A 27,380-nucleotide genomic window follows, 5' to 3' on the forward strand; every position below is an offset into this window, starting at 1 on the left:
GTTCTTGTGTTTGGCCTTGGAGAACGGCTGACCGCTTGTGAATACTGATTAAGAAAACTATAAAAGAAACAGCAAACATTTCCATGCTTATTTTATCCAAGAGTTAAAAGCAGACTGGCCTCTGTAATCAATAAGTAAGAAACCTTAACTGAAAAATTTTTAGTTCTGGTCTAAAAATAAATTGTACTATTAGCCAAATTCATTGAGGGCATTACAAAATAGCAATAATCTTCGAGTTTGCATCATATTTAAGCGCAGCAAGATTAGCGGAAATAACCTAACGTACAGTTCTTATAGTTGAATTAAATACTGCTAAAATAATATTAATGTCAATACATACAAACTCACTGTAATTTTCAATATTACAAGTTTTGAAAGTTTAACATTTTAATTTCTAGATTGATCTAAATGGGTTGGAAATTTATTGACTATCCGCCACCAATGTACACTGGTGTATTAGGCAATGAGTTACAGTACTAAGCATCTTAACAATCTACTTGCAAAAACAATAATTCATAGCCAATTTCGAGTCTTTAGTGTAAGACTATGTGAGTAAACTTGCGTAACACTAGTTATCAGATTCCCATTGTTCGAAAGTGACGACTACCACGGTCTTTAAAGTTTAAATGGCCTCTCCGAAGGTCATTTTAAATGCTTTAAAGTCACTTAACAGTGGAAATAAATTATGCAATTTAACTGTCAATGCTAAAATACTAAGTTGTGTGTAAAGGCTTAGGTTTTCAAGGGAAGTGTAATCTACAGTGATTATATTATCAGTTACTTATTTGAACCAGGTTTGGCAAGGTTTTCAAAATTAAGGTCACTTTTGTTAAGTTACACAGTATTTAAATGCGTATTTAAAGTTTGCTTAAAATAAAAATTACAATTTTGTAATTTAAATCCAAATAAGTTGACATTCACATTGAATTCAAAAAGGAAAACAAAGTTTATTAATTCTGGCTAAAGAAATTTTCTTTATTTCAAAAGAGTGATGACCAAGGATGGCAATGATGTAGTGTCAATTATAAAGCCTGAATGAGCGATGTTTTTGTTAGCTTTTTTAGCATAATTTAGCTCAAGAATAACATTGTATTAAGTAATAAAGTAGGCTAGGTTTATTGTATTTGATTCGATATTTACTTGAAATAAAATCCTGTTTAATCACTTCAGATTATTAACCAATGGTGATAGTTTAATCTCCGGCGAGAAGAAAAATATCTAATATTTCATAATTTGTCTATTTTTCAAATTCTAATTTTATTTAGCAGCGGCTGGACCTACTATTTTTAAAAGCTTACATTTGGTTTATTGGACACAGACAAGGAAACATTGCGATTTTCCCTGATAAAATTTGATACTAATGTATTGTAAGATAATGTTAATGTTACTTTAATTGTATGTTTAACCTGTATCGTAGCATTGTAACATAATAAGTAAAAATATGGGATAAGATTACGTGTTGGTGTGGGAAAACCGGGGAAAACTCTGTTCAGCTGCTGAAAATAATAACACTTATGGTCCAAGGACGTCGTGATCTCCACGGGCCACATTCCTCTCCGTACAGCGTCCTGAATGTCAGACAAAGGATACGGCACTGAGGATATAGTGGAAACAACCTGAGATAGACTGTTAACATTCAGGATATGTAGCCGGTATTGGTTAAAGTACTCACAATGCATTATATAGTACACGCTATACAAAAATACACCACAACATTCTACGATTCGATCCGATATAAATGAAGCACTGTTTAGATGGTTCGCAACTTGACCTAGCTACTAGTAATTATTGGGTGTTTAAGGAATAGTTCTGGTGAAAGGAATAGCTGAGTGGTTAAAGTGTTTGCGTAGCATTAAATTGTCGCCGGTTAGATATCGAAAATAATAAATAGCTTGTGGGGGTTAAAATCTGGACTCAGATGCCCCTGATCTGTAATACTGTTAGCTTTTAGATGGCCCTGACTATAGAGACAGGTAAATTTAGTCAGTAACAAAGCTACACAGATAGTATTTTCCATTCTAACCTCGCCTTGCTTTTATTTTCAGCTTAAAATACGCACCTATATGTGCGTAGCTGTCTTAAATTAATGATAATCATCTTAGCCAATAATATAATATTCACAAAACACTGGTCCTTGCGAACTTCGTCTCTTCCTTGGCGTTAAAGTAGAATCTCGATATCAAGTTTTTTGTGGGGATAAATTAGACTCGCTATCAAGGTTGACTTCTTATCGAGGTTTGCAATAACATTTAGGGGCAAAATGAATTCAAAGAGATTTGGAAATGTCGCTCGTAATTAAAGAGTGACTTATTATCAAGGTCCCTGCTGTATAGTGTATATTACTTAAGGAACATTATAAGGTCGAGTCCCAGTTTATATAACTGATTATTGTAGCCTAGTTCTAGTATCCCATCTAAGCATCCACAAACCTATTATGAAAGACGAGACAGGTTGGATGATCAAATTATAAGTGTTAAGATAGGAAGGTGACGAGGGCTCTTCACTGATAACAAACCAATCTTAAGCCAATTTGGGTGACACCTCGCTTATCTACTAATTGCATTGTAATTGATCGAGAACAAGAGACTCGAGATACCTTATCATATGTGGCATCATCTCTCGAATATTTGTACGAGATTTCGTATTTTCCAACAAAATCTGAGTTCGTTGATTAACAGCGTTGGCTATGGATAATAAGCTGAAGTATGGTATTCCATCGTTGTATATTTAAGTTGTAGTGGTTTAACTATTTTTTACGTGGAAATAACTTAAAAGTTGCATCATAACAGTTTGAATGAATTGCACATCAGACCTGGGAAACATGAACGGAAATGGATTCTCTGTTTTGTCCATCAATATTTAAAGTTGTATTTAAGTTTGGAATAAAACAGAACTTTTATCGAACCTCTAACAAATAAAACTGCTGTAAAAAGTACCAGCTTCTGTCGTATAAAATATCTGAAAGAGTAAACGTACTTGTTAAGTTCAAATTACTAAGTTTTTACCAAATAAAATTTACATTTGGGTTGTTGAATTTTATTCATTTTATATAATTTCATAAACAAACTACCATTTTGCACAATAGTGTATTTGTTTATTGGGTGAAAGGAACTGAAATGTGCCTAGGAACAATATTAAAATTTTCTTTACATTCCATTTCCCCAACCCGTTCCCACTAAACAATTTGTCTAACAATGACACTACTTGAATATTCAAAGTACAAATTAGTCACTTCCTATCTTCTTTTAAATATTCATGACTTGAGGACAAGCGATGATCATACGACTGTTTGATAACCCATGAATATTAGAACAGAAACGGTATGGAACATAAATAGAAAACATGACGTCACTGGCCCCAAAAGTAAACATGTTTTGTTATTTTTTTAAATGCAATTGTCAAAACAACTAAAACAGCTGTTACGGATATTAGAATAGCCATTTGAACCAGTGATCTCAATTTTTTATGTTTAGGCCCTATGATCCATAGGTACAGTTTTTCTTCTAATATTTGTGATGTAGACTATTTTTTCAATTGCGACGTGATAATTGAGTTAGTTTTGACAATTAACACTTTTTTGGGAGAATAACATTGTTAGGCTAGATTATATAAGAAAAACATCTGATGAATTGACATGTACAATTTCCTGATTACACATGAAAATACGTTGACTATTTGTAAAAGTTTTGTAGGCGCAATACATCAAATTGCATCATATTGCACGTCTAACAAAAACCCACTTCACTTTTATCTAGTTAACCTGGGACCTGTTTCATAACTAACTACAAGTTACAACATGTACCTTGTAACTTGAAATTTCCATTAGATTTGCATCGGGCGATCATCTGATTTACTAATAATATTAGCTTGTAGCATTGACTATTAATGTAGTTTATTATGAAACAAGAACCCTGTCGCCAGATAAAATCAGTGTTATTAGATTGGGCTGAAATTTACAATTTTTTTTATATAACTTATATTTATATAACTTAAACAGATGACAAAAGATGTCATCTGTTTACGTCATAATAATCCAATTTTTCTTAAACTATGTTTACCAATTTCAGCCCAATCTAATAGCACTGATTTTAATCTGATGACAGGTTAGATAAAAACAGTATATATGTTTACCAATTTCGGCCCAACGGAAAGAATTGCCAGATTTACTAAGTTTAGCTGCGTTGGAACTATTAATTATATGTAGGATTTCCGAATTTAGCTCAGGTAAAGCGTTACATACTAACTTGGATTAGAGAAATTTAGCTTTGTAACGACAAGATCAGTGTTTCTACAAATTTATAGCAGATGTTTTTTAGGTCTACGTTTAATTGTATGTGGTACCAAACGCCAATTATACTTGGCCTAAATGTTTTGTTGTGACTTTTCACCAATGAAGTAAACATGCACGTGGCGAGCTCTAATTGGTTTCCTTATCTAGGTAAAGTCTCATCTTAGTGGTTTACGGTCGTTAAGACTTACGGCCATTCTAGAAGTGAACATTCAAGGTCAACTTATTAAGACCTGTTGTGGTCGGGTTTATTTGTTTGTCAAAGTTGGACGTAAAGTTCTGCAACAATTTACTGGACGATTATTCCAAAAGATTCAACTTTTATCATTGACTTTTGGAGGGCTTAAGATCCCAACTCCGCGAGGTGGTCACTTCGAGTCCCTCGCGGCCCATGTCCAACTCCGCGCGGTGTTTATATGTTCAAATTTCTTAGTTAATACATAATCATAACCTAACCTTACCTTACCAAACCTAACCTAAACTAACCTGTGTCATGAATAAAGTAGTAATGAAAAAATAAAAGTGTAACATTACTTTAGGAGTTTGAGGAGTTTGACTAAAGTGATCACCGTGCTGGACCCTTCGGGGGTCATAAAAAATTCAAGTAGACATACCGTACTAATAATAATACCGTGATAATACATAGATCATCTGTAACAATTATTTGATTTACGACGAATAATAAAATGAGCCACTCAAATAGTCTGCTACAGTTTACAAACTATATTTCCTTCCAATATTTTTTTACTGTGACTTTAGAGTGCTAAAATTTCCAGTAACTTGTACTTTCAGATTACTTTGGTTACAATTAGCGTATTTAACAGAAATCAGCAATTGGCATTAGCACATTCTGTTGGTAATTTAATTAATCTACTTTATTTTCTTACAACCACAGATTATGGTTGGTTTGTTCCATAACTTAACAGGAGAATTGAATATCGAACTGTCCATAATATATGTACAAAGAAATGGCCATTTTATGCGTTTTGCTAGTGGTATCTAGTGGTCAGTATCTCGTGATTCGGGAGCTATAAAAATACCTTTTGCAACTTATAATATTGTAACAAGTTGATTTTCTGCAGCTTTAATTGTGTTTGCCGATGTATTGTGCATGTGGGCTACCAATATCGATCATAGGGGACTAGGGACTAGAGACGCCCTACCAAGTGACATGACGGGATAAGTGTTATGTTTCAGTCGGCGAATCTATTATGGGGACTAACCGGCTGAAAGCAACTTCACAAAAGGGTGAACAAATCCCTGCTTTTCGGGGCTTCTGAAGCAATCGTAATATTGGGGCATTTTTGTGGTGTTGAAAGTCTTTTCATATGGAACTGGTGTGCAAAACCTTTTGAACAACTGATTAGGGTAGATGTTTGGAAATGTTAGTTTTGTTAGAATAGTTTGTATTGTGGATATAATGCCCTAATTATTGTACCCTAATTATTGATGGATATAATGCTGTTAAATATTATACGCTTAGTTAACCTCCAAATGATCAGTGGTAGGACGTTTAGGAATTATGTAAAAGTTTATAGTTTAATTTAATTCTTCATTGATCTTAAAAAATTTTGTAGTTTCATAATAGCATATGTTAATACCCTTCAATTGATACGAGATTAAGGCATTGGTTATTTTAATATTTTGTTAAGGTGTACGACGTATTATTATTGCAAATGTTGATTGTGAACAACGTAGGTTAATCGTGAATGCTGTACAAAGGGTTTCAATTTATTGCGGGTGTTTTAACGACATTGTTATTTTTTACGTTTGTGAGGGAACGATTACAAACCCTGGTCTTGTACTTCATGTAAAAAACATCACTAACTGAATGTACAGTGGCAAATGGGTTGTGTTACTGGTTCTGTTTATATCACATCATCACAAACATGTACGTAATAGATACATTTCGGATGTCATGATTAGGTTATTGGATTAAACGCACAGTTTTAGAAATTTCCATAAAATATTCGTGGAGTTAATTTAATTAGTTACAGTCTCTTTCAGTTTAGGTTGACTTTTGTTATTTCCGACGTAAACGAAATATAAACTTCATGATTAATGACGACCAAGTCACTAAAGAATAATCCTCACTTGTAAAAATATCGATAAATATACATTTGTAATACTGTTACCCAAGAAAAACCATGTGTAAGGACTATTACTATGTCGAGTTCCGGTTGGCCAACCATGTAATAATTTCCCAGAATTCTTATCGTCTGAGGCATGTAACATCTTGTAATTGAGGTTGACACATTCATAAACAGAGATAAGACGATGTTTAAGTCTTCCACAGCTGTTGACATCAACCTTTGAGTCAGTGTTTTGGTAATGACGACATTAATATAAAACGCTTTCCTTGCACCAAAAGTTTCCACCCTGCCTCACTATTAATGCACGTTTGAGTAAATACGAAACCTCTTAAGCTTGTAACTTCAATTGAAAGTGAAAAGGTGCAGACCTTTCTACAATTTGTTTTTAAAAGGGGTTTTAGTAAATTTACTCAGTACATGCTGTAAAACTCATTTTTTAAACAGTGTGTTTGTACTCCGAAAATTACGAGTATGTTTAGATGACGTAGTTAGGACGTTGCATTTAAATCTGTCCATTATTGATACACTTGTCACTGGGCGATCGGTCAACAATGCAAGATAGCGAAAATCAGCTGATTAAAACTGTTTGATCAGCTGTGTTATTCATGTTTGTGTTTATTTATGGTGATACGTTATTGGTCGATTACAGAGCAATGTTTATTGATTAGCAACAAGATCGTTGTAGTACAATATTGAAATTAAATTTCTTTGATGAACTTTAATATCTGGGATTATGTTCGTCTACAAAATGATTTTGTAAAGGTTTTGTATTAGAGTACGAGGTATTACAATAAAAATAACCATAACTAGTCAATATAATCCCTCGGTCTAAAAAGGTTAAAACTTGGAAAACTTCTTGGCCACACTTATGTAATGTGTATCTTTTGATTGCATCACAGTCGGACTGAAATTAGCGTATTGTTGATTTACTCGTCATTCGTCGCTGGGGAGTTGCATAATGTCGAAAACCAGTTTGATATCAAGTTTGATTAGATGGAATTGCTTGTATTGGTATTGGACGATGATGCAATATTAGTATATTGCTGAACCTGTTGAATAATTCGTAATAGTAATCAGGGAACTACATCCATGGTAAAATTGCTAGAAATTGTTCTTTATCTTGAAATTCGTTGGTAAGTGCATAAAATCTCTTATCAATATGTAACCATTTTTCTGAAGTATAAAATATCAAGTCAAGAGTGCTGGTGACTTGACGACATTTTAATCGATCATTTATTTGACAGCTTGGGTGGAGCACCTATCAAAACACAGCACTTAAAATCTACGACGGTCTCTTTCTTCGAGAGCTTTGTTTTTGTTTTAAAGCTCCATCAACACAGTTGCATCATTAACTTAGTTTTAATCAGAACAAAATTTGAATGCATGTTTGTAAACAATTATTTACTGTACAATAGGAAAAAGGGTTTTGATTTTGTATATACATATTATAATGATGTTATAATGTATTATGGATAGCACCGATGCTAATTTTATAAATTAAATTTTGATAAATTGTACAATATTTTGTTCTTAACTGGCCATAATTTTTACAGAAATTTTACAATTCTTTCGTTCAAAATTGTTGTAAACTTGTTTGCACAAACTAGATTGTTGTTTTAGTCATTTGTGTGAACGCTGCGATTTTTAATAACATAATCCATTGTATTTACGCACAGGATGTTCCTTTGGAGAAAATATTCATGTCTGTATTATTTTGTGGAATTGTATTTTTATTCTAACAGAAAAATACTAGGCTATTATCAGGAGAAAAATTTAGTATTTTTTAAATTTAGTAATTCCACTTTACCTGGAATGATAAATATACGTAGTAAAACTCTCCTTTTAGTTCCTAGTCATCTCAATAAATCTGTTTCACATAATTGAGTTCCATTTTTCGAATACCGGGTCTTGAAATCGATAAAAATTTCCTAACATTGCTCGGAATTAAAAAATAATATTTGAGTGTATCACATTGCGAACACATACTGCTGAAAATGTTTGATTAAACATGTGAATGTGTAAGATGGAGAAGATGCTTAACATTGTTGTGGGTCTGAGCAGGTGTGCCACAGCTTCTTGGCGAAAGTTCCCTTCTTTGTATTCAATAAGCGAATAGTTGGCTAAGCTGTAAAGCGAATACTTCCCCAACTACAAGCCTAGCAAGACGGTTAACATTTTGGACTATTTTCCGATGAAGATTGCCCTAGTTTTTAAAGGTATGTTTTAAAACTGGTTTCCTTTATGGAAAAATTTGCAGTGTTCAGTGTTGAATTGAGTAATGATTTGTTGTGTTCAGTAATGCTCACTATACTGTCTTTTGAATCATCGTAATAAAAAAAGAATTTTCGAGGGCCTTTTAAAGATTTACATAAGTATTATGCATGAGGTAGTTCTCGAACGACAGGAATACAGTATACCAAGAATGCACTAGTGAAATAACAACAATAAAATTTGCAATGATGACGTGTGTAAATAGTCGTAAAACTATACGTTTCGCCTCAACAATGGTTTAAACATCATACTCACTTCGCCATTAGCTAATTTCATATGGGAACGAGAAAGGCTAACACAATCACGAAAAGGTTCTACGATTGGAATTGTTTGTACAATTTTGTTGGATCCGTACTATTAACAGTACCTCGCCTGCAATCCTGCTGTTTTTCCTTGTAAATGTTATGATTTGGAAATGAAATTAGCTTATAAATAGTAAATAAAATACTACACAACACGTGTAACGTATATGAACACCTGTCTAAAATATTTTGCACTTCAGTGTTAAAGAAAAAAAGGTTGTAAAGACCAAAGGCAATAATTAAACGTAGAAAAAGTATTGTTCTTACATAACCAAATATTTTGTCAGATTTGCTTGCAATTTTAATGAAACTTTCAGGTGCGTTTGATAATCATATAACAATTCTCCATCTTCGCTGCGTCCCCTCCTAAATTCGCCTCTTCCTTTAAATTACCTACCCATTTAATGTTCAAGATGTGTAAATTCCTTCCAAAATACATCAGCTGTTTACATAATATTTTCAGTATCACTATCAAGGTCAGTGTCTTACTTGATATTTTACTGTCACATTTTATCACATCGATATGGCCTTGAACCCTGTCTGCATTCTGATAGTTTTACTCTAGTGAGAAGTGGACTTTTTTGTATCATGGATGTTCGCTGTACATCAGGTACCGATTGTTGTATGTTTTAATTTTATAATGCTTTTATAGGGGTTCATGATTCTAACAATATGTGGTTTTGTTATTCTCAAAGAATACTTTCAATACATGTTACAATGTTTTTAAAAAGCTCTAACCTCGTTATAACTTGTGTCGTTGTTATATGAATGATTTAACGTCAAATTTGTATTAAAACGGTTCATGAGGTTTGTAATTGGGTTCAAAGGCGTATATTGATTCGTAATACAGTATTGTAAATAGTGCATGCCTTCTTTTAAAAGCTCGACGTTATTTAAGTGACCCTGCATAAAAATCTTTCAAATTTGTATGTTATCATTCGTAATTAAATTATAATATTTCTGGCATAGTAAACTCATTAAAAATTATTTATACTGTAATCAGAAATATTTTCAGTATTGGCAACAATAATTGTTATAATTGATCGAGTTAGTGTATGTTTTCTAAACTATTAGCTTTACATGCATAAGTGTCTGACCACAGTGTATGAAAAGTTAGTTTTGAAGCTGCTTCAAGCTACTTAAAACAGTTATACTGTAGTAACTCCAGTGGTTATATAATATAAAGTAGTTTAAAGTTTAACTTAGTTCAGTCAATGGGATCTTCAGAGAATAAATAAGAGAGAATAAACAGAGACAGATTTAGTTGTACGCTGTTTACAATTTTAAAATTTATATAAATCTAGACAAACAAAATACAACAAAATAATGTGAATTTAAAGTTCGTGGAGTTTATTACCTCATAGAACAAATATGTACCTCGAAAACTCCACATCAGATCTTAAAGTCAGTGTATTTAAGTATGTTTTATCTATAATTTAAGGTATATTTTTAAGATGGGTAAAAAGCAGAAACAATCCAAGTTGTATGAATAACACTCCATAGTTTCATTGCGATCGGTTTGTCTTTGGTTTGATAGTAACAAACAAACATAACATTTGCTTTTATTTCGATCAGTGAGACGATTTAATTATTTTCTAAATAGCTTTACATTACCACTTTGAGGATCAATCAAATTTTTCGTTGAACCTTCTACTTTTGAAAATCTTTTAAAGTTTCTATCTTGAGGATCTGTACAAAGCGTTTTAACCATCGCTGTCCACTCTTAAAGGCAAGGTATTAACGCTGTCCGCTTATAATATATTATTTACATGGCTTTCCCTTAGAGCAGTGGTTTGGGAGATTGCTTTCTGAATTTTAAAGTGATTTGGAATCGTTGCCCAGCAAGAAAACATGAAAATGTTTACAGCTAAAGATTCTCATTACTGTTGTACAATGTGTACGATCGTCACAGTGAAAATAATCTTTAGTCATAAAATATAAAAGCATCGCACACTACGCAAAACAACTAAAAGCGGGCCTGATGAGACATTTCTTTAGTAATAACGAAGATGTTTGTGCGACAAACCAACCAGTCAGAAATCACTGCTGGGAGATAAGACTCCCAACAAAGACTGGCTTGTCTACAGCTTCACCGCCTATACATAGTTGACAGACTAGAATCACTTTTGTACATATCTGAGTAATGATGTTTACTTCCAATACAATGTTAGTGGACCCATATTGACGGTTTATAAGTTTTGTGTGGACAAAAGCCATCTTTGACAATCTGTTAGACACATTTGTCTCCAATCTCGGACTAGAAACACTTATAAAGAAACCTACTTCATTGTACAATCACTAAATTATGAAACCTCGGTCCAAAAACCTTTTTTCAGAACGAACTAAGAGTTTTATATGTGTAGTGCATATGAGTTTTTGACACAAGAAAAGCTATCTTATAGTTGACCTCCTGGACGGATTTGTCATCTTAAAACAAACTAGAAATACTATGAAATCCAATTACTGTATATCATGGTTAAATAATTATTTGCAATATTTATGTTTCGAAAATATATTGTAATATAAACTTTTGACGCAACAAACCCATCTTTGTCTATCTGCCGGACTTATTTGTCATGAAAATCAAACAAACCATTTGAAATATCGTGCAACTGTTGATCTAAAATAACTCATGAACTATGATTACGGTTCCATATGGGCAGTTTATAAACTTTTGTCGAACAAACCCCATCTCTGTCGATCAGCTGGACGTATTTGTCATCAAAGTCCGACCAACACAGGTCCATATGTTCGGATGATGTAATCCGTGACTGAGTTGCCATGTGCTACATATGTAGACCGCGAGGGTCCATTCATAGGTTTGAATACATTTCAACTTCCTTCTCACAGAGGGTTGGACCGTTTCTAAATGTAGACGTAGGGCGCAAAGGTCAAGGAATACTAAGTTAGGATTTTGGACTATCAATGGAATTCTACTGTTCCTACAGTGTGTGCTTCACACAAACATGTTTATCGCTTTGACATTGACATTGAGCTGTACCATTGTTATTGCCAATGCTTTCCTCTAAAACTGGTTAAATTGATTTTGATTTAAAATAAGAAGATGCAAAAGCTTTTTACGCAAGTTTATTTTAGAGTCCACGAACTTGAATAAGATTAACTCATTTACAATTGGCTGGTATACATTTACTAAAATTGCAACAGATAGACACTTTTGAATTGAACTAATTCATTTTTCACAGCGTTAACACCGACTAACTTACCTCTTCTGCCGTATTCCCATTGTTTGACACTGACTTATTTATTCAAGTAGATGCTACCTTGAACAAACGTTAAAACACCTTGATAATCAAACTAAAAATATTAACTATTGACCTTTGGACACTAAAGAAGAAATCTCAACTATATGAACCATCTAAAGATTTTTTTATTCAAAAGAGCTTTGTTAAATGGGGGTTAGGTTAATTGCGACATTTTGACCTGTACTAGCCCGGGTCCCTTAGGGCGGGCCAAAATCTATAATCCAGTAGTTCGATTGTGACAAGACTGTAGGACAAGATTTCGGACAGTTGTAAAGGACATTGTAGCGTACAAAAAAGGCAGTCGACCGATATAATCTTTACAAAGATGGGACTAGCTTTTAGTGGAGCTCATTACGATAGTTTAATGAAGTGTAAACCACTACTAAATGTCGCAAAACTAACCTATCACTGTTGAATGATTCACTTAGTGTGCTACTTTTCAAATTGTATTTATTTTTTAGCTGTTTGTGCTATCAAAGGTTCCAAGATACACAATATGTTATAGTTTGCAATAAGATTACTTTTTAGTTTTGCTTGTTTACAGCAATTTATTGAAATTAGCTTATTAGCACATTCTGTCAGTAGCTAAATTAAATGAACGTTTTATTCGAAAACTGACTACCTACAAGCAACTTTGGAATGGAATGCACAGTTCTATCCAAGATGTATGGAGTAAAAGGTTCTATCCACTGTAAAACATTTAAAATCTTCCTTCTCGACATGTCGTCCATCAGGTCGGTTATTGCTAGACTCAATATGATACAGGAATGTTTGCTCTCCACTGCTTCTACTGGTCAGAGAAACAGGTAAACAACCAACACAAACAAACAAGATGCGATGCACGATACGGCTAAAACCGTTGGTCCAAACAAACCGACCGAGATAACACCATTGTTAACACTAACACTGCAAAGTGTTGAGCTGCCATGCATCTGTGGACGTGTAGATGACCGCTCCACAAATGGAATCATTTTAGCGATGAACGGTTAAAGTTTGTTCCATACCTATAACTCATCTCTATAAAACTTATGGATGACTTAATGTCTATGTTTACCATTTGTATATAGTTATGACTATTAACTTTGCATATAGCCTGTATGACGGAACCTGTCTTCTGATCGTCTACCTGGGACTGTCCCGGGCCAAACCATCGGCAGGTCCCAAGGTAGACGAAGCGTCAGAAGACTGGTTCCGTCATACAGGCTATAGTCACAGCTGGGAAAGTATACACCTCTGTTTGTGGAATAGTGCAAGTAGACATCTAATCGTGATTTAAAATGTGAAGTCAGTCTTAGACTCTGTATGATAGATCTTGTCTCATGGCCCTCCCTCTCCCTAGGGATTGGTCAGTACTCTCTCTAGGGTTTGGCTAACAGCATTCGATCAAGTAGCATTATGAAAACACACTGAATATCTAAGTTATCTATAAGAATCTACTATAGCAATGATTTTACTTTCACTTTTAAGATTCTTACAAGATAAACCACGTGATTCAGAAATATCAGGAACTTTAAAAAAAGGGTACAGGAGCCCTGCTAGTAAGCTCATGAGACAAACTCTATTTAAAGTCATCTGTGCAAAGTCATCTGTGCACTTTTTAGGAACTCATAAAATCCATCGATGAACTGAATACACGACTAATTTTGTAGCCTTAATATATTACGTTTGTACGTCTTATTTAAGGGAATGTATTTATTTTACAGAGTATATAGTTCCCTTCTTTTCTGTTATAGGGTAGATATTTTTATACGAACGATAGTCCCTACATTGTCCGGAGTAATCACAAATCATTTTGAACAGAGCCGCCTCCAAACAAACCGGTTTCAGGCCCTCACCACGTTCTGCCTTCCACGGTATGTCTATGTCGTCTGGTGCAATACCACCTGACGGGGAGAGGGGGGACTGGTTGATGCCAATGAAAACATTAACCTTACTTTGCCTCATTGTATACGTCATTGGAATATTAATATTATTAAATAGTAATCCGATTAAGGTTCGAGGACCATTCTTCGGCCCAAACTATTGAAACACTTATCTCGTCCACCTTATTCTCGCAAGCTGTTTTCTTCTTATGGGTTTCCCAAGGATACACTCTCTATTATTGAACGATCTTATCTCATGTCACATGTTTTGTTCACATTTATCTACAGCTTACATCCACTGCCAACTGCCACAATAACTCAGTCTGTGCGAGAAAAAAATGCTGGTTTATTTTAATTCTCCACCCTTTCTAATCTAGACTAAAGTTGATCCTAAGACTTTTCAACCACACTCAACTTTACCTCTTTGGTGAATCTCCATGTTTTCAATACATTAAATACTACTAGGTTAATTATTGTATGAAATATGTATTTATCTTGGTTTTCCAGAGATAAATATTAAGCACTAGTCTTAAGCAATTAGTCCTATGCACTTTTTAAAACGAATACAAGAAATATTTTTTATTGATAATCAAATCATGACATTTAATTTGAGTTATTATCTTTCCAAATACAACAATTTCTGGAAATAAATTAACGCCGATTTACTTTTGAAACAGGAAGCACTAGTTCTTGGCATTTTGCTCAGAACAACGACGCCTGAATGAGAGGTTAGACAGTTCACGCACATTAGTGTAATGCAAGCAGCAGTGACTGTATTGCAGGCGCTTTTGCACAATTACTTCTTTATGAAATTTGAGAGCACCACATAAGGCTAGGATTATACTAGGACGCTGGCGTCCGAGAGGCCAGCGTCCGGGACGCTAGCGGGGCATTAAATCAAATGGGGGCGATTATACTATGGATGCTAGCGTCGGATGCTAAAAAAAGCCACCGAAAGCTCGAAATGATTACCGTAGGTGGCATGGTAAAACGTAGGCCCGGGACCGATTTACTTTTTCATTTTGATGTCGCCAGAGGCCAAAAACACCATCCGTTCGTATAGATTTGAATATTATATATATATATGTCTGTAAACGCGATAACTGGAGTAACTTTTGTTCTATTTTGAAAAAAATTGGTTTTAAGGTGAAGGGTGGGATAAATTTGAATGAGTTCGCGAACCAGCATGAACATACCTTGGAAACGGGGTTTATGTTCTAAAAAGGGGGGTTTGTCATTTTTGACCCATAAAACTAAAAAATTCACAATTTCTCTCTAGATAATTTTAATGAGCTTAAAAACAAATAATTTAGTACCTATATTTAAGTGTTTTTGTACTGTTATTAGTTATGGAGAAAATTAAAAAAAGAGTATATTAAAATTGCCATGTTATTCTTATAGAAAATGTTGTTAAGTGTTGGAATTTGCTTGTGTATGGATATATTTCGATTAAACTTGGCCAATTTGTTTTATACTAAGCTAATAATACAGTATTTTACTAAAAAACACTCTTTATTAGCCCCCTTAAAGCATAAAACCTTGGTACTCGTTAAGGGGGCAATTTACCCAAAAATTTGAATAAAAAAAAAGTATTTTATTTATTTTTTTGTTTCTTAAATAATTTAGGAACAAGAATCAAGCATTGGTTTTGGTTTTTTAATATTCAAAATGTGTTTTTTGGATTAAATTTCATAAGCGCGCACAGCTGGCTTTTCTGCTTTAGGCGCCTATTTTGGAAGCAATGTAACCAAAAAACTTCATTAGAAATTTTTTTTTTAATTTTTTTTCTTTAACTATTTAAGAACTAGTTTCAAGCATTATTTTTGTATTTTTAATATTGAAAATAGTTTTTTAGACTAAATATCATAAGCATCCGCAGCTGGTTTTTCTGCTTCAGGCGCCTATTGGAAGCAAAGTGTTTTTGTTATTTCCCGCATATTTCTTTTTTAGTGTTTTCCTTCACGTTTTACAGCATAACTTTTTTATTTTTTTAGCTAGAGAAGTCAAATTTTGTACATATGTTCTTTAATATATTGTGCACAAACAGTAGCATGGAAATTTACATATTGTTAACCATATTCCTTACATATATATATTTTTTTTAATAAAGGGAATTTCGTCAAAAAGTTAAAATAAAATGTCCCATATCTATTTTTAAAAGCATATCAAAAGCCATGCTACAGTTTGTAAGGCTATTTATTAGCTTTGAAACAAAGTTTAAAAAATTGGAATACGTGCTATACAAAAGGAGTTATGCTGTAAAACGTAAACGTATGTTATTTTATCCCCCCCCCTTCGCCCGAAAGAGAAAGGGGGGGGGGGCTCATACCATATTTTCTTTTTATTTTTACACTAGGATACATTTTAATCAATAAATAAAATTTTTTAGGCCACTTATAAAGAAAAAGTATTTTTGGGTACATTGCCCCCTTAAACCTAATGCTATTTAATGTTACAAAAAGTGACTAAACATTGAAATAAAATGGCAGTCCGAGAGGCTAGCGTCCCAACACAAATCACGTAATTTATCGGCTCGAAGTGGGACGCTAGCGTCCCGGACGCCAGCCTCTCGGACGCTAGCGTCCTAGTATAATCCTAGCCTGACTGCAACCCTGCAACCTGATAAATATTTTAAATAAAATTTTACTTATTTCTGTATATTAATATTGTTAATTTCAATCAAATATGATATTTATCTACTTTATTTTTTAAAGAATTGACTACTTTTTGTAGATGTATTATGTATTTTCGTAACTGTTACTGTAAGTGTTTGGTATCTACCTTCTAAAGAATCCACAATACCAAATTGTTCATCAGTCAGGTTTATTACAATTTGTTCAATAGAATTTCCCAGCTATTTTTAAAATGCCATCAAGTAAACAAATAATTTTTGACTCGTATTTTTAAGGTGCAGTGTGCAGTCTAATCCAACCTTATAATTAATTTTGCCTTATCCTTCAAAGATCCCATAATGCAGTGAAGTTTCTTTAATAAATCAGCTGATAACCAATTAAACCAAACTGTCAAAAAGCAACATTTCAAACAATTCAACAAATAAAACATGTTTGTTTTACATGTTTATCGGGTCGTGTTATTTGTTGTTTGGTTATGTTTATTTGATTGTATTAATGTTGTGGGTTTCTATCAATTCAATTACTTGCCGATTAGCGATTACCAATTAGGTTTTCAATCTAAACATGTTCTTGACAATATGATATGTCAATTTTTCTTATACTTCACTTTAAAATAAGTGAGTACCTATTTTTAAATCCTTAACACTATGCTTTACCAGTTGATTCTGTCTTTGACTGTTGGTAGAACTACATTTTCCATCCCTTTATTTAAGTTGCTACCAGTTTTAGAAATAAAATGTACAAAGAATTGAGACCCCGGCAGAGTGTGATAATGGCAAATACACATCTCTGTCACTTACACTACCTACTAACTCTAACCAAGCCTAACTGACAGTTGTACAACTTACAATAAAACACATCAAAATTAAGGGGAAAATATCATTTTTCATTAGCACACTCTAAAAGTGGGTCATTCAAACTATATTCTAAATGGATAAAAAATTAGCAAAAGCAGGTGTTTGTAGAGTTATGTCTACTTCAACATCCCAAATTAATTGCCTATACATAACTTACACTCTGTAATTGACAGGGTATTTTCTGTTTGCAGGTGTATTGTTGGCAGCAGTGATAGCACTGCAAGGCCCAGTGGCAGTGGTCGGGGACGGCAAATGTACCTACACTCGGGAGTTCAAGATGCTGGGAGCAAACTGCTTCAACCAGAACTTTGAGGAAATACCTCAGAACCTGAATAAAGACATTGAGGTAAATAACGTTTGATTTACTCCAACACTTCTTTGTATGTATATAATTGCTGTTATGAAAATAAATTAGACAACTTTAATATTTGATTGTTTTTAAACTACTGTATCATAAAATTTCTAAAATATGCAAGAAATGTTGGAGATTAAATTATATTAAATTGCCAACACACTAGGGTGCATATTTTAAAGCAAATATAGAGGAAGGATGAGTTTTTAATGAGATGACATGTTTGATACCAGCTAAGATCTGCTGGTTCTTGAGCCAGAACTATTTATAAGCCCAATGATCAGGGACAGCTACAGAGAAGTAAGGTAGGAGAAGTAAGCTTATGGGACAACTGTGCGCTTTCAGCTGTTGTTCAGTATGTTGGGGCGGAAATATACTTGGGAAGAGCCTGAACTGTGTGGAAAATTCCTATAACAGGTCACAGGGTTTCCTCCACGATGAGCGTTGTAGTACGTGATGGCGAGAGGTTCGGAGGAAGGTCATTGCCCTAGACACCAGTACTAGAGCTGTACACCACTTAAGTCTACCATTGAATGTTTCCTCTGTGGGACAGCTAAGTCCAGTTTTAAACCATAAAAAATCTGTTGATTTTTTTCAGGATCCAATCAACCCCTTTTGATTGTTAGGTGAACACTACATCGTCTCAGCTTTCCACATAACCATGTGAATTTTCATCTCAATATGTAGAGAAAGAAATTTTGTGATCGCTCATCATTGGATCAGACTATAGGATTATGTTAGTTGACTTACTTGACTTATTTCCTGTCGCTCCTTCCTGCGCCAGATCCCTCAGCTGACTCCAGGTCTTTCCGACACTCAAGGCTTCCCTCGCCTTCTTCTCCAGGTGTCACAGGGTCTTCCCCGCTTTCTTGTCCCTTGGGGATTCCGTTCAGAGGCCTTCTTTTCAATTGCCTCATCCGACTTCCGAAAAGTGTGGTCCAGCCACTTCCCCTTCTAACTTCTGATTTCCAGGCTGATCTTTTTTTGCCCCGTTGGAGACGTAGGAATTGGCTAACTCAGGAACTCGCTTACTCGGTCGTGTGTCGGAACTGGCTAACTCTGTAACTGGCTAACCGTCTCAGTCAGGAATTGGCTAACTCCGGAACCCGCTAACTCGATTTTCTCTCGCGGCGGAATTTGCTAACTCTGGAAGTCGCTAACCCGGCCGCGCCCACTGCACGGAGCGTTGCCAACCTTGTACTACGAAATAATCGTACACTGCCGTATTTCAAAATGTCAGTGTCAATGAAGATACAGTAAAGTAAATGTTATTGTTATTTGTTATCAATTCTACTTTTAACAGATAACTAGCCCAAAGTAATTCAAAGACAATAAAAAAACATCTAAAAGTGTTTTTTTTATTTAACTGTACAATGGCCAATTAATTAAATGTTTATGATTTCGATCTTAAATATAAATGCCATCAGTATAAAAAAAATAATGGAATATGAAAAATATTGAAAATTCAGTTTAATAGGTACTAAATAATTAAACCTCTACGAAATTAAGCTAAAATACACGCAAGTTCTCAAACACGAAAAACAAATTTAATCGTAATGTCGTAATAAACCAAAAGTATTGATTAATACAGTCATCAACCATCGTAACTTTCATAACTAATTCATAGATTTAAAATTATATGTTCGTCGTTGAATCGTCCAACGCGTACAAATATGACATGGACTAAGTTTCATATCAATTTATAGAATAGCTGTAGAGGCCTTTAGAAATCTATTCCTAGTTTAAACCAAAGCATTGTAGGCCTGCTAGTAAATAGTTGCCTAATTCTAAAATGTGTTGAATTTTTTAGTAATAATGTTACATGTTTTAAAACAGTTTTTAGATTGTACACCTAAGCATCACTAGTAAATAATAGGAGAAGATATAATATTCATATAATAAATCGTGACAGGTTTATTTTAATTCACGATTCTTAATCAACGACTTGACGGATTTTCCTGATTTGAGTGTTGGGTTTCCTTTATATTGCTTTCACAACCGAAATAAACTATACCAAGCCATTGCTCAATTCCCCGTTCCCCGGTACTGAGCTACTCAATAGACAATAGCTTTGTTTTTGGATAAGATCAGGTAATTTTAGCTATGGCCACCATTCATAAAAATGATAACAAACAAGAACGACTGGGTCCATTTAGAACCATAAAATCTCAAGACTTTTAAATAGTAGGCCTAATGAAAGACGTACAATTAATATTAATTAAACAAAATTAAGAGGATGACCAGAGTTCTAACTAATAGCCTAATTCGATAACAGAAATTTACAAGTTGCATTTATGCATAGACAAATTTGTAATGCAATCCATGAATACATTAGGCCTACCACTTTTCCTACAGTTACCTAACAATGTACATGTTCTCTCACTCATTTGAGAAAGCAAAGTGGCCAATTCGCTCATCAGTGAGACAATGTTAACATTGTCTCACTCTAATTACTTTGTCTCACTCCAGATTTGCAACGTGAAGGCGCGAAATAGTGAGTGCGTAACATGCAGGCAATGTCGTATGCGCGCTAAATACGTTGGCAGCACTGGCTGTAAATCAGCTGGTCAGCTGTTGTACTGTTGTATTTGTCACTTCACATTAAATGTTATATTAAAAGTTCACTTCTGTGTAAAAATAGGTTATGTTTCTTCACAAATTTATTTGTTTTATGGTAACTGTAGCAAAAGTATAATGTGCAACTCGAGTTCAAAGTACTATCCCACACAACACAAGAATATCCTTGGAATGTCCTGGGGATATCCCAGTGGGATATGGGGGATATCCTCTGTATATCCCGCAATGTCCTCGGGATATCCTGGGGAACTCCCTGGGAACTCCCTATGTCCGCCCAAATCCTGATCCCTGGGATATCCCACCAGGATATTATACACAAAAACACTAAATAATAAATATTTCGTCCAAAAAGCACTTTTACCACTTAAGTATTTTAATTAAATAGCTCATAAAAACAAATTTTTGGAAAAAATAGAAACAAAAATATTTTTGCCCAGACGAGTTTTGAACCGGGTACCTCTGACTTATGAAACTCTTACCTTACCTCCTGAGCTATTTGTGATTGTTGATATTACTAGTTTTCAAGCGGTTAAAGAGGAGCCGACAGCTGAAATGGTCGCAATACTTAAATATTTTTGATACTATGATTCTGTTTAGGCATCAAGTAGTTAAATTGTTTTTCTGGGAGTTGTAGAGGATACTGTATTAAGAATATAGATTATAATTGTTACATGATTAATTAATATTTCCCCTTAAATTTTCAACCAATAAATTTTCTTAAATAAGTTTTAATTTAAATTAAAAAGAAAATATTTGCATTATTATTATTATTGTAAGCAGGTGTATTATTGTTGTTATTATTATAAAATGGTAAAAATGTAGAGTTTGATAGTTACTATGCCCCACGGGGATATCCTACGGATCTCCAAAGGATGTCCTAAGGATATGATCGGAAAACATGATTAATTTTTATAAATCATTAGTAACGTTATTAGTTATTTTAATTCGAAATAGCATTGAAATACTTTTTAATAACGTTTCTCAAGCGGATGCCTCACTGTGGGATTGCCTCACTCGAGAAACCATTCCTCACTCGCCTACGGCTCGCGAGTAAGGATTTCTCTTGAGTGAGTCAATTGCTCACTTTTCTCACTAGTTGCACAAATAACTATTTATAATCATAATGTATTGATCAAAATTTATTAAAATTCAATAGCTCTTTTTAAAAATACATTACCACTACAATGTATTTCTGTAACGACGTTTAACGTGTAAATTTTATCATGATTTATGATTCAATTTTATGATTCAAGGTAACAAGCCCAGTATATAAATTACGAACTTAATAATTTTATTTGCAGAAGTTCACAAAATGGTATATATTTTAATAAAAGAAACAAATGGCGGACTACGAAAATAGATATTTCATAACATGTAAAAGATACAAAATAAATATACAGTATTATCTTTTTGCATCCCAATGTGCAACTATTTTAAGTAAGAAACCCACATATAAAACATACCCCCTTATATTACTGTAGTACATTTCTCATCCTTATGGATCAGCTGAAGACAGTCTTATTGTTAGATCTGCCCGGTGCACTGTCTTTAGAGGCCGTGTTTTGTTTGCAATTGTTTATTGTTTTCAGTCATTTAAAACCTTGTTTAACCAAATAAAACGTTCTAATCACAACTAATAACACGTCCCCTAGTTATATATATAACCAAACATTTAAGAACAAATCATAAAGTAACTATAAAATAATAGAAAAACAATTTCGTCGACACTAGCGATCAGTGTCACCGGACATGAACTAGACACAAACAACGAGCTTCAAAGTTTACAATGAGATGTAAAGTTTACTTGTGTTGGTTAGTCTTTGGTAAGACTATAATGCATTTTCTACCCTAATAATCATAAGAATAATATTAAACATACTTCTGAATATATTTATTTTATCGACTACGTTGCTCTTAATCCTAATTATTCGTAGGATACAACATTATGGTACCGATATAGGTACTACACTTTCGGCAACACTGGCTAAAAATCTTTGTTCTTGGCTCCCACTGGACGGCCCGCGAGGCTTCTGATTGGGAGTTAGCGAGTTCCGCCGAGGGTCCGAGTTGGCGACTTCCGTACGAGGACGGAATTCGCTAACCCGGCTCTAGATCGGGTTAGCGGGTTCCGAAGTTAGCCAATTCCGAAACCGAACAATAGTGAGTTCCTCTCATCGACCAAATTTGAAGATAGGGCGTTTAACATGGGGTTAGCAAGTTCCAAAGTTAGCCGATTCCGCGTACCCCCCCCCCCCCCCCCCCGTTGCCTCCCAAAGCTGTAACATTTTAAAATTATTTTAGTTTCAAAGAATCATTGCTTACATATTCTTACACTTTCCAGATTTTGTACGCAGCAAAGAATCGGATACGCAAGATTACCAACTCCAGTCTGCGGGATTATACATCTCTGAAACTTCTCTACCTCGGGGACAACCTCATCACCAAGATTGAACCTGGAGCCTTCAGTGAACTTACAGACCTTGAGGTAAAGAGTTTGAGATTTAAATTGTTTAAGAACATTTTTTTCCTCCTATAAACTCCATATTGCAGCTAACAAACATTTGACAAAATCATCAATCTTGGTGTACGGCTTTTGATCTATTGAATGAGTTGGTAGCCCAATGGATTTGGTAACCAAGACACAACTCCAGTCATGTTACCTAAAGTTTAGCAGTACAAGCTTATTAAGATTATTCCTTAGGCCGGGGCCACACTCATCTTATCTCGCTGAATATTTTCCACGGGCGTTACCCGTGGGTTTGAGAGATACATTACGGTATATGGGGCAGGCCACACTAGACTAAAAACGTCCGTGAACGCGTTTGTCAGTCTCACTGGTTTTACCAGCGAGACTGACAAACGGAATTGCACGTGTATTCTCTACTAACACTCCACGGGCGTTGCACGTAAAACTAGTCGCGGGGCATTGCGGCTTATGGGAGTGAACACACTCATCTTATCTCGCTGAACTTTTTCCACGGACGTTTCTAGTTTTAACCTGTAAAGAGAGCGTGGAAGGGGGGGAGTGCGTATCACGGACACGGACGATTTTTATTGCCAGTGTGGCATGCTCTATCAGTCTCGCTGGTTTGCCCGAAAAACCTATCTCGTAAGACGAGTGTGGCCACGTGCAATCTGTTTCACGTGCGTCGCACGTGAAAACGGAAAAAACAGTCTCGCTGGTTGAAAATTACAAGTGTGGCCCCGGCCTTACAAGCTTATCCTCTGCTGTGCTTGGTACATTTCATTCATGCACAGACCTCTAAATTGAGGTAACTCCTAAATGAACTGAAAATGCTTTTTATAGGCTCTTTACTTTTATTTTTCACTATTTTACGTTTTCTCTAATTTCCCAGTTAGAGTTTGTGTGTGAATTTTTCAACTACTTTCTCCCCCAAAATACCCTGACATATTTTGCTAATTTACTGAAAACAGTTGAGCACATTTTTGTCACACCTAGTGTCCTAAACTATGTGCTGTGATCCCCCATTATAGTTAAGTGTTTATTGTCTGTAACCGTCAAGACTGTATACTAATGACAGTGATCCGCAGGTGCTAGACTTGAGTCTGAACGCAGTCCACACTCTCCCCACAGACCTACCGCTGCCGTTACGCAAGCTTTACCTGGCAGACAACATCGTGCTGCAGAACATATCTCTGACGGCTGCCTTCAACCTGGCGTACCTCAACATGGCCGGCTGTGAACTGCGTCATTTCCCTTCCCTCGGGACCCTGCCCAACCTCAAGGTTAGTACATATTCAACTTTGTATAGAATTGATTCTGTTATTCAATGTTTTATGCAAAAATTGTATTTTGTTTTGTGTGTTATGCTATTCAATGAGTGTTATGATTTCCAAGTGTAGTAAGGAAACTGTCCAAAGTCTGGTCTTACAATCTAACGATAACCATCTGTTATAATTTTTTGATAGCCGGATGACGAATGGGTGAGTCTGGAATTGAACCAGCAAATTTAAGATTAGCCTTTAAATCTGAAGGATGCTGATTTTGATTCCAAACAAGATCAATTCTGGACACAGACGCCACTCGTTATTGGGCTGTCAATTAATGATGCTAAACATCAAAACGTGTATGTTAAACCTAGTAACAAAAAGGGTCTGGACTGTTTTCTTTCAAAAACATAAAAAGCCACTTTGGTTAAACACAAAATAATGGTTTAATTTTACTTCAAAGATAGCCATTCAATGTATAGAGTTTTATCTGAGTTTGAATATGATTTTATTGCATTTCCTTGACCTATAGGAGTTGAACCTGACCAGTAACCCATTGGAGTCAGTGACGCCTGCAGACCTAGCGCCACTGTGCCGCCTGGAGAAGCTGTACTTGCCGCCTACCTTGTACCACCTGCCAGGCGTCACCACTCAGTGCCAATGTCACCGCTTGCTTACCTGGACCTCTCAGCGGTACATCGCTCTGCCTGGCTTCAACTGCACGGCTCTCGGTGAGACTATCATTTAGACAGTGATGTAGTCGTAAATGTTCCAGTCAGTAGGGGATTGCTTATGATTATCTCAGGAAAAACACAAGTCACCTATTAACTCTCCAGGGCCGCACTTTGGTGGAAATGACAGAAACACGCACTGTTTTGGTCATTACTAGAAGGAGAAAACAGTACGAGGTTTGCCCTCGCAAATAGTCCTCAGGGAGGGGTTGAGGTATGAAATGTCAGTGGTTGGGTGGACTTAGTTCCATGTTGCTCGTCACAGTAATAAAAACCCGCCTAAGATCAGTCATTTAGTAATTTAAACTCTGGTGGTTTCTGTACTTTAAATACAGCTTTCTTGAGTTTAAGTTTTGTTAAGACCATTCTGCAATACAGTTTTGTGTCCTTATCATCCCACTCTCTTGTGATTTGATATGATAAAAAAAGATTCACACTTGACTGTACCAATCTGTACCAGCTTGAATGATTCTTAGTTAACAGTTTCACATTTTTCAGACGACCCAGACGCTGCGGCTTGCAATGTGGATATGACAGAGGAGATGAAGATATTCAAGACTTGCCTGGTGGCCACCCCGGCATCAACCACTCGTTATTTGCTGATAGGTGTGTTGATAGGGGCTCTAGTGGCTGCCTTTGTCATCGTTGTGTGCTGGTGGCGCAAGAGCAGAAGGAAAAAGAACTCTGTACAGGACCAGAAACGATCAGAAAAGACCAAGAACGCTAAATCTGTGGACACGCTGATAACGTGATCTATTTTTCCACGACAGCAACGACATTTCTTAGCGTAAGCGATTTTATCTCATCCCCAGAGTTTCAAGTTTTAAGGAGATGCCAAAGTAAAACTTTGAATATCAGTGATAACTGATTTCATCCAAAATGTTTTAGATGTGTTAATTTGTAGATGAGTTTTAGGTTTTGATAAGCAGGTTTACTTGTTACTCGAGGTTTAGTTGGGAAGTTCATCGAGTGTTGTTCTTTGTGAACAAGTATGGTATCAAAAGTTTGTTTGGAATGGTTTGAAGGTAGTTTTCCAGATTACTGCTTCTTCCATTCTATCTTATGAAAGGTTTTGAAGTTTGTAACAATGGAAGGAATAGGATAAAGAGTATTTGACAGACATGGTTGCCACAGACTGGGAATTCTGGGAAAACTGGGAATTATGTGAGAGTTTTGTAATATCTTTGAAGGGAAACCTGATTTTAGTCTGTGGTCACGGCAAAATTGTGAAAGTTTTCAGTGGTCATGGTAAAATCGTGAACATCTTATGAGGTGACTACAAAATTGTATACATCTGCGTCACAGCGACATCATCGTGTCTCCCACGATCGCGGAAAAATTGTAAATATTCTATCTCACATCTTCGCAAACGCTTTCTGTGTTTGCTTTTCTCTTTGCTTTTCTGTCCGCGCTCAACTGCTTCGGCTTGGCATGACTCAACCTGACCTCAAAAATATCATAAACCTGCAGACCCCAAGTAAAATGTAGACCTAAATCACAACTGAGAAAGCCCTGAATTTTTTCAGGGAGGTTTGTGGCCACCCTAGTCTAGTAAAAGTATCTCTTAATTATTTTAAAGAAGTAATTTAAATTGCTCTTCCAAACAAATACAGTAGAAGGAATGTGGTACACAAGTAAATTACGCAAGAAAAGAGTTCCACTGGTTTAAAGCACACTGGAAGTTCACAACACAACACGACTAACTCAATATTTCGCACCTACAAGGAGACTTATTTCAAAAGAGAGTAGGAGAACGGATTATTATAGAATTATTGTAGATAGCAGCGGGATATCAAGTTACGGTAATTGTGTTGTCTACTTCCTGTGTGCTTTAATCTGATTGGAACTATTTTTTTGGGTAAGTTAGTTGTGTATCCATTCCTTCTTCATTGTATTCCTTAGACAAGTGATTTTTCCTCCAAAAAAACTCTTCCAAACAAATGTAAAACTTAATAAAAATTACAATGTATTTATTTTGCCAATTTTCTAAGATGCTCAATCTTGAGCCAGTAGGAGATGTAGCAAAATTTAAATCTTCTATTATAAAAGTAACTTAGTTAAACTCCCAACACAAGCAGTTACTTAAAATTTGCAAACTATTGATTTTGAAATAATTTGAAACCATCAAGTCATTCTTACTTTGATACCATAATGAAACGTAAGTATTGATTGTTTTCAAGTCGATAAGACCACTTAGAAATCGTAAGTGATGAAATATAACATTAAAAATACATTATTTTCCATTCCCCATTCCCCTGCTTATTCTATACTGTTAATTTTAAAATAAATTAACATCTATTATTAAAACCACTGTACTTACTGAGTTTAGACTGTTTTCAACCTTGTACTTAATCAATGCATTTATTTTTTACATCTATTTTAGGTAGTGTTCTGGTACAATAATAATTAACTTTTCTCTCGT

General features: G+C 35.0%; 1 protein-coding gene across 1 annotated transcript in view; it reads left to right on the forward strand.

Moving 5' to 3' along the window:
* LOC128994979 (decorin-like) overlaps positions 1-27,380 on the forward strand; it is a 51,894-nt gene extending 24,514 nt beyond the window's left edge. Inside the window, exons 2-6 of the mRNA XM_054419841.1 lie at positions 17,761-17,915; positions 22,840-22,983; positions 24,051-24,245; positions 24,760-24,958; positions 25,457-27,380. Coding sequence (XP_054275816.1) covers positions 17,761-17,915; positions 22,840-22,983; positions 24,051-24,245; positions 24,760-24,958; positions 25,457-25,710 — 947 coding nt within the window. The 3' untranslated portion in view covers positions 25,711-27,380. The remainder of the gene's footprint in view (positions 1-17,760; positions 17,916-22,839; positions 22,984-24,050; positions 24,246-24,759; positions 24,959-25,456) is intronic.

The sequence above is a fragment of the Macrosteles quadrilineatus genome, unplaced genomic scaffold, assembly GCF_028750875.1.
Source record: "Macrosteles quadrilineatus isolate MER2022 unplaced genomic scaffold, UCM_ALF_1.0 Scaffold_5__1_contigs__length_97177068, whole genome shotgun sequence".
NCBI lineage: Eukaryota > Metazoa > Arthropoda > Insecta > Hemiptera > Cicadellidae > Macrosteles > Macrosteles quadrilineatus.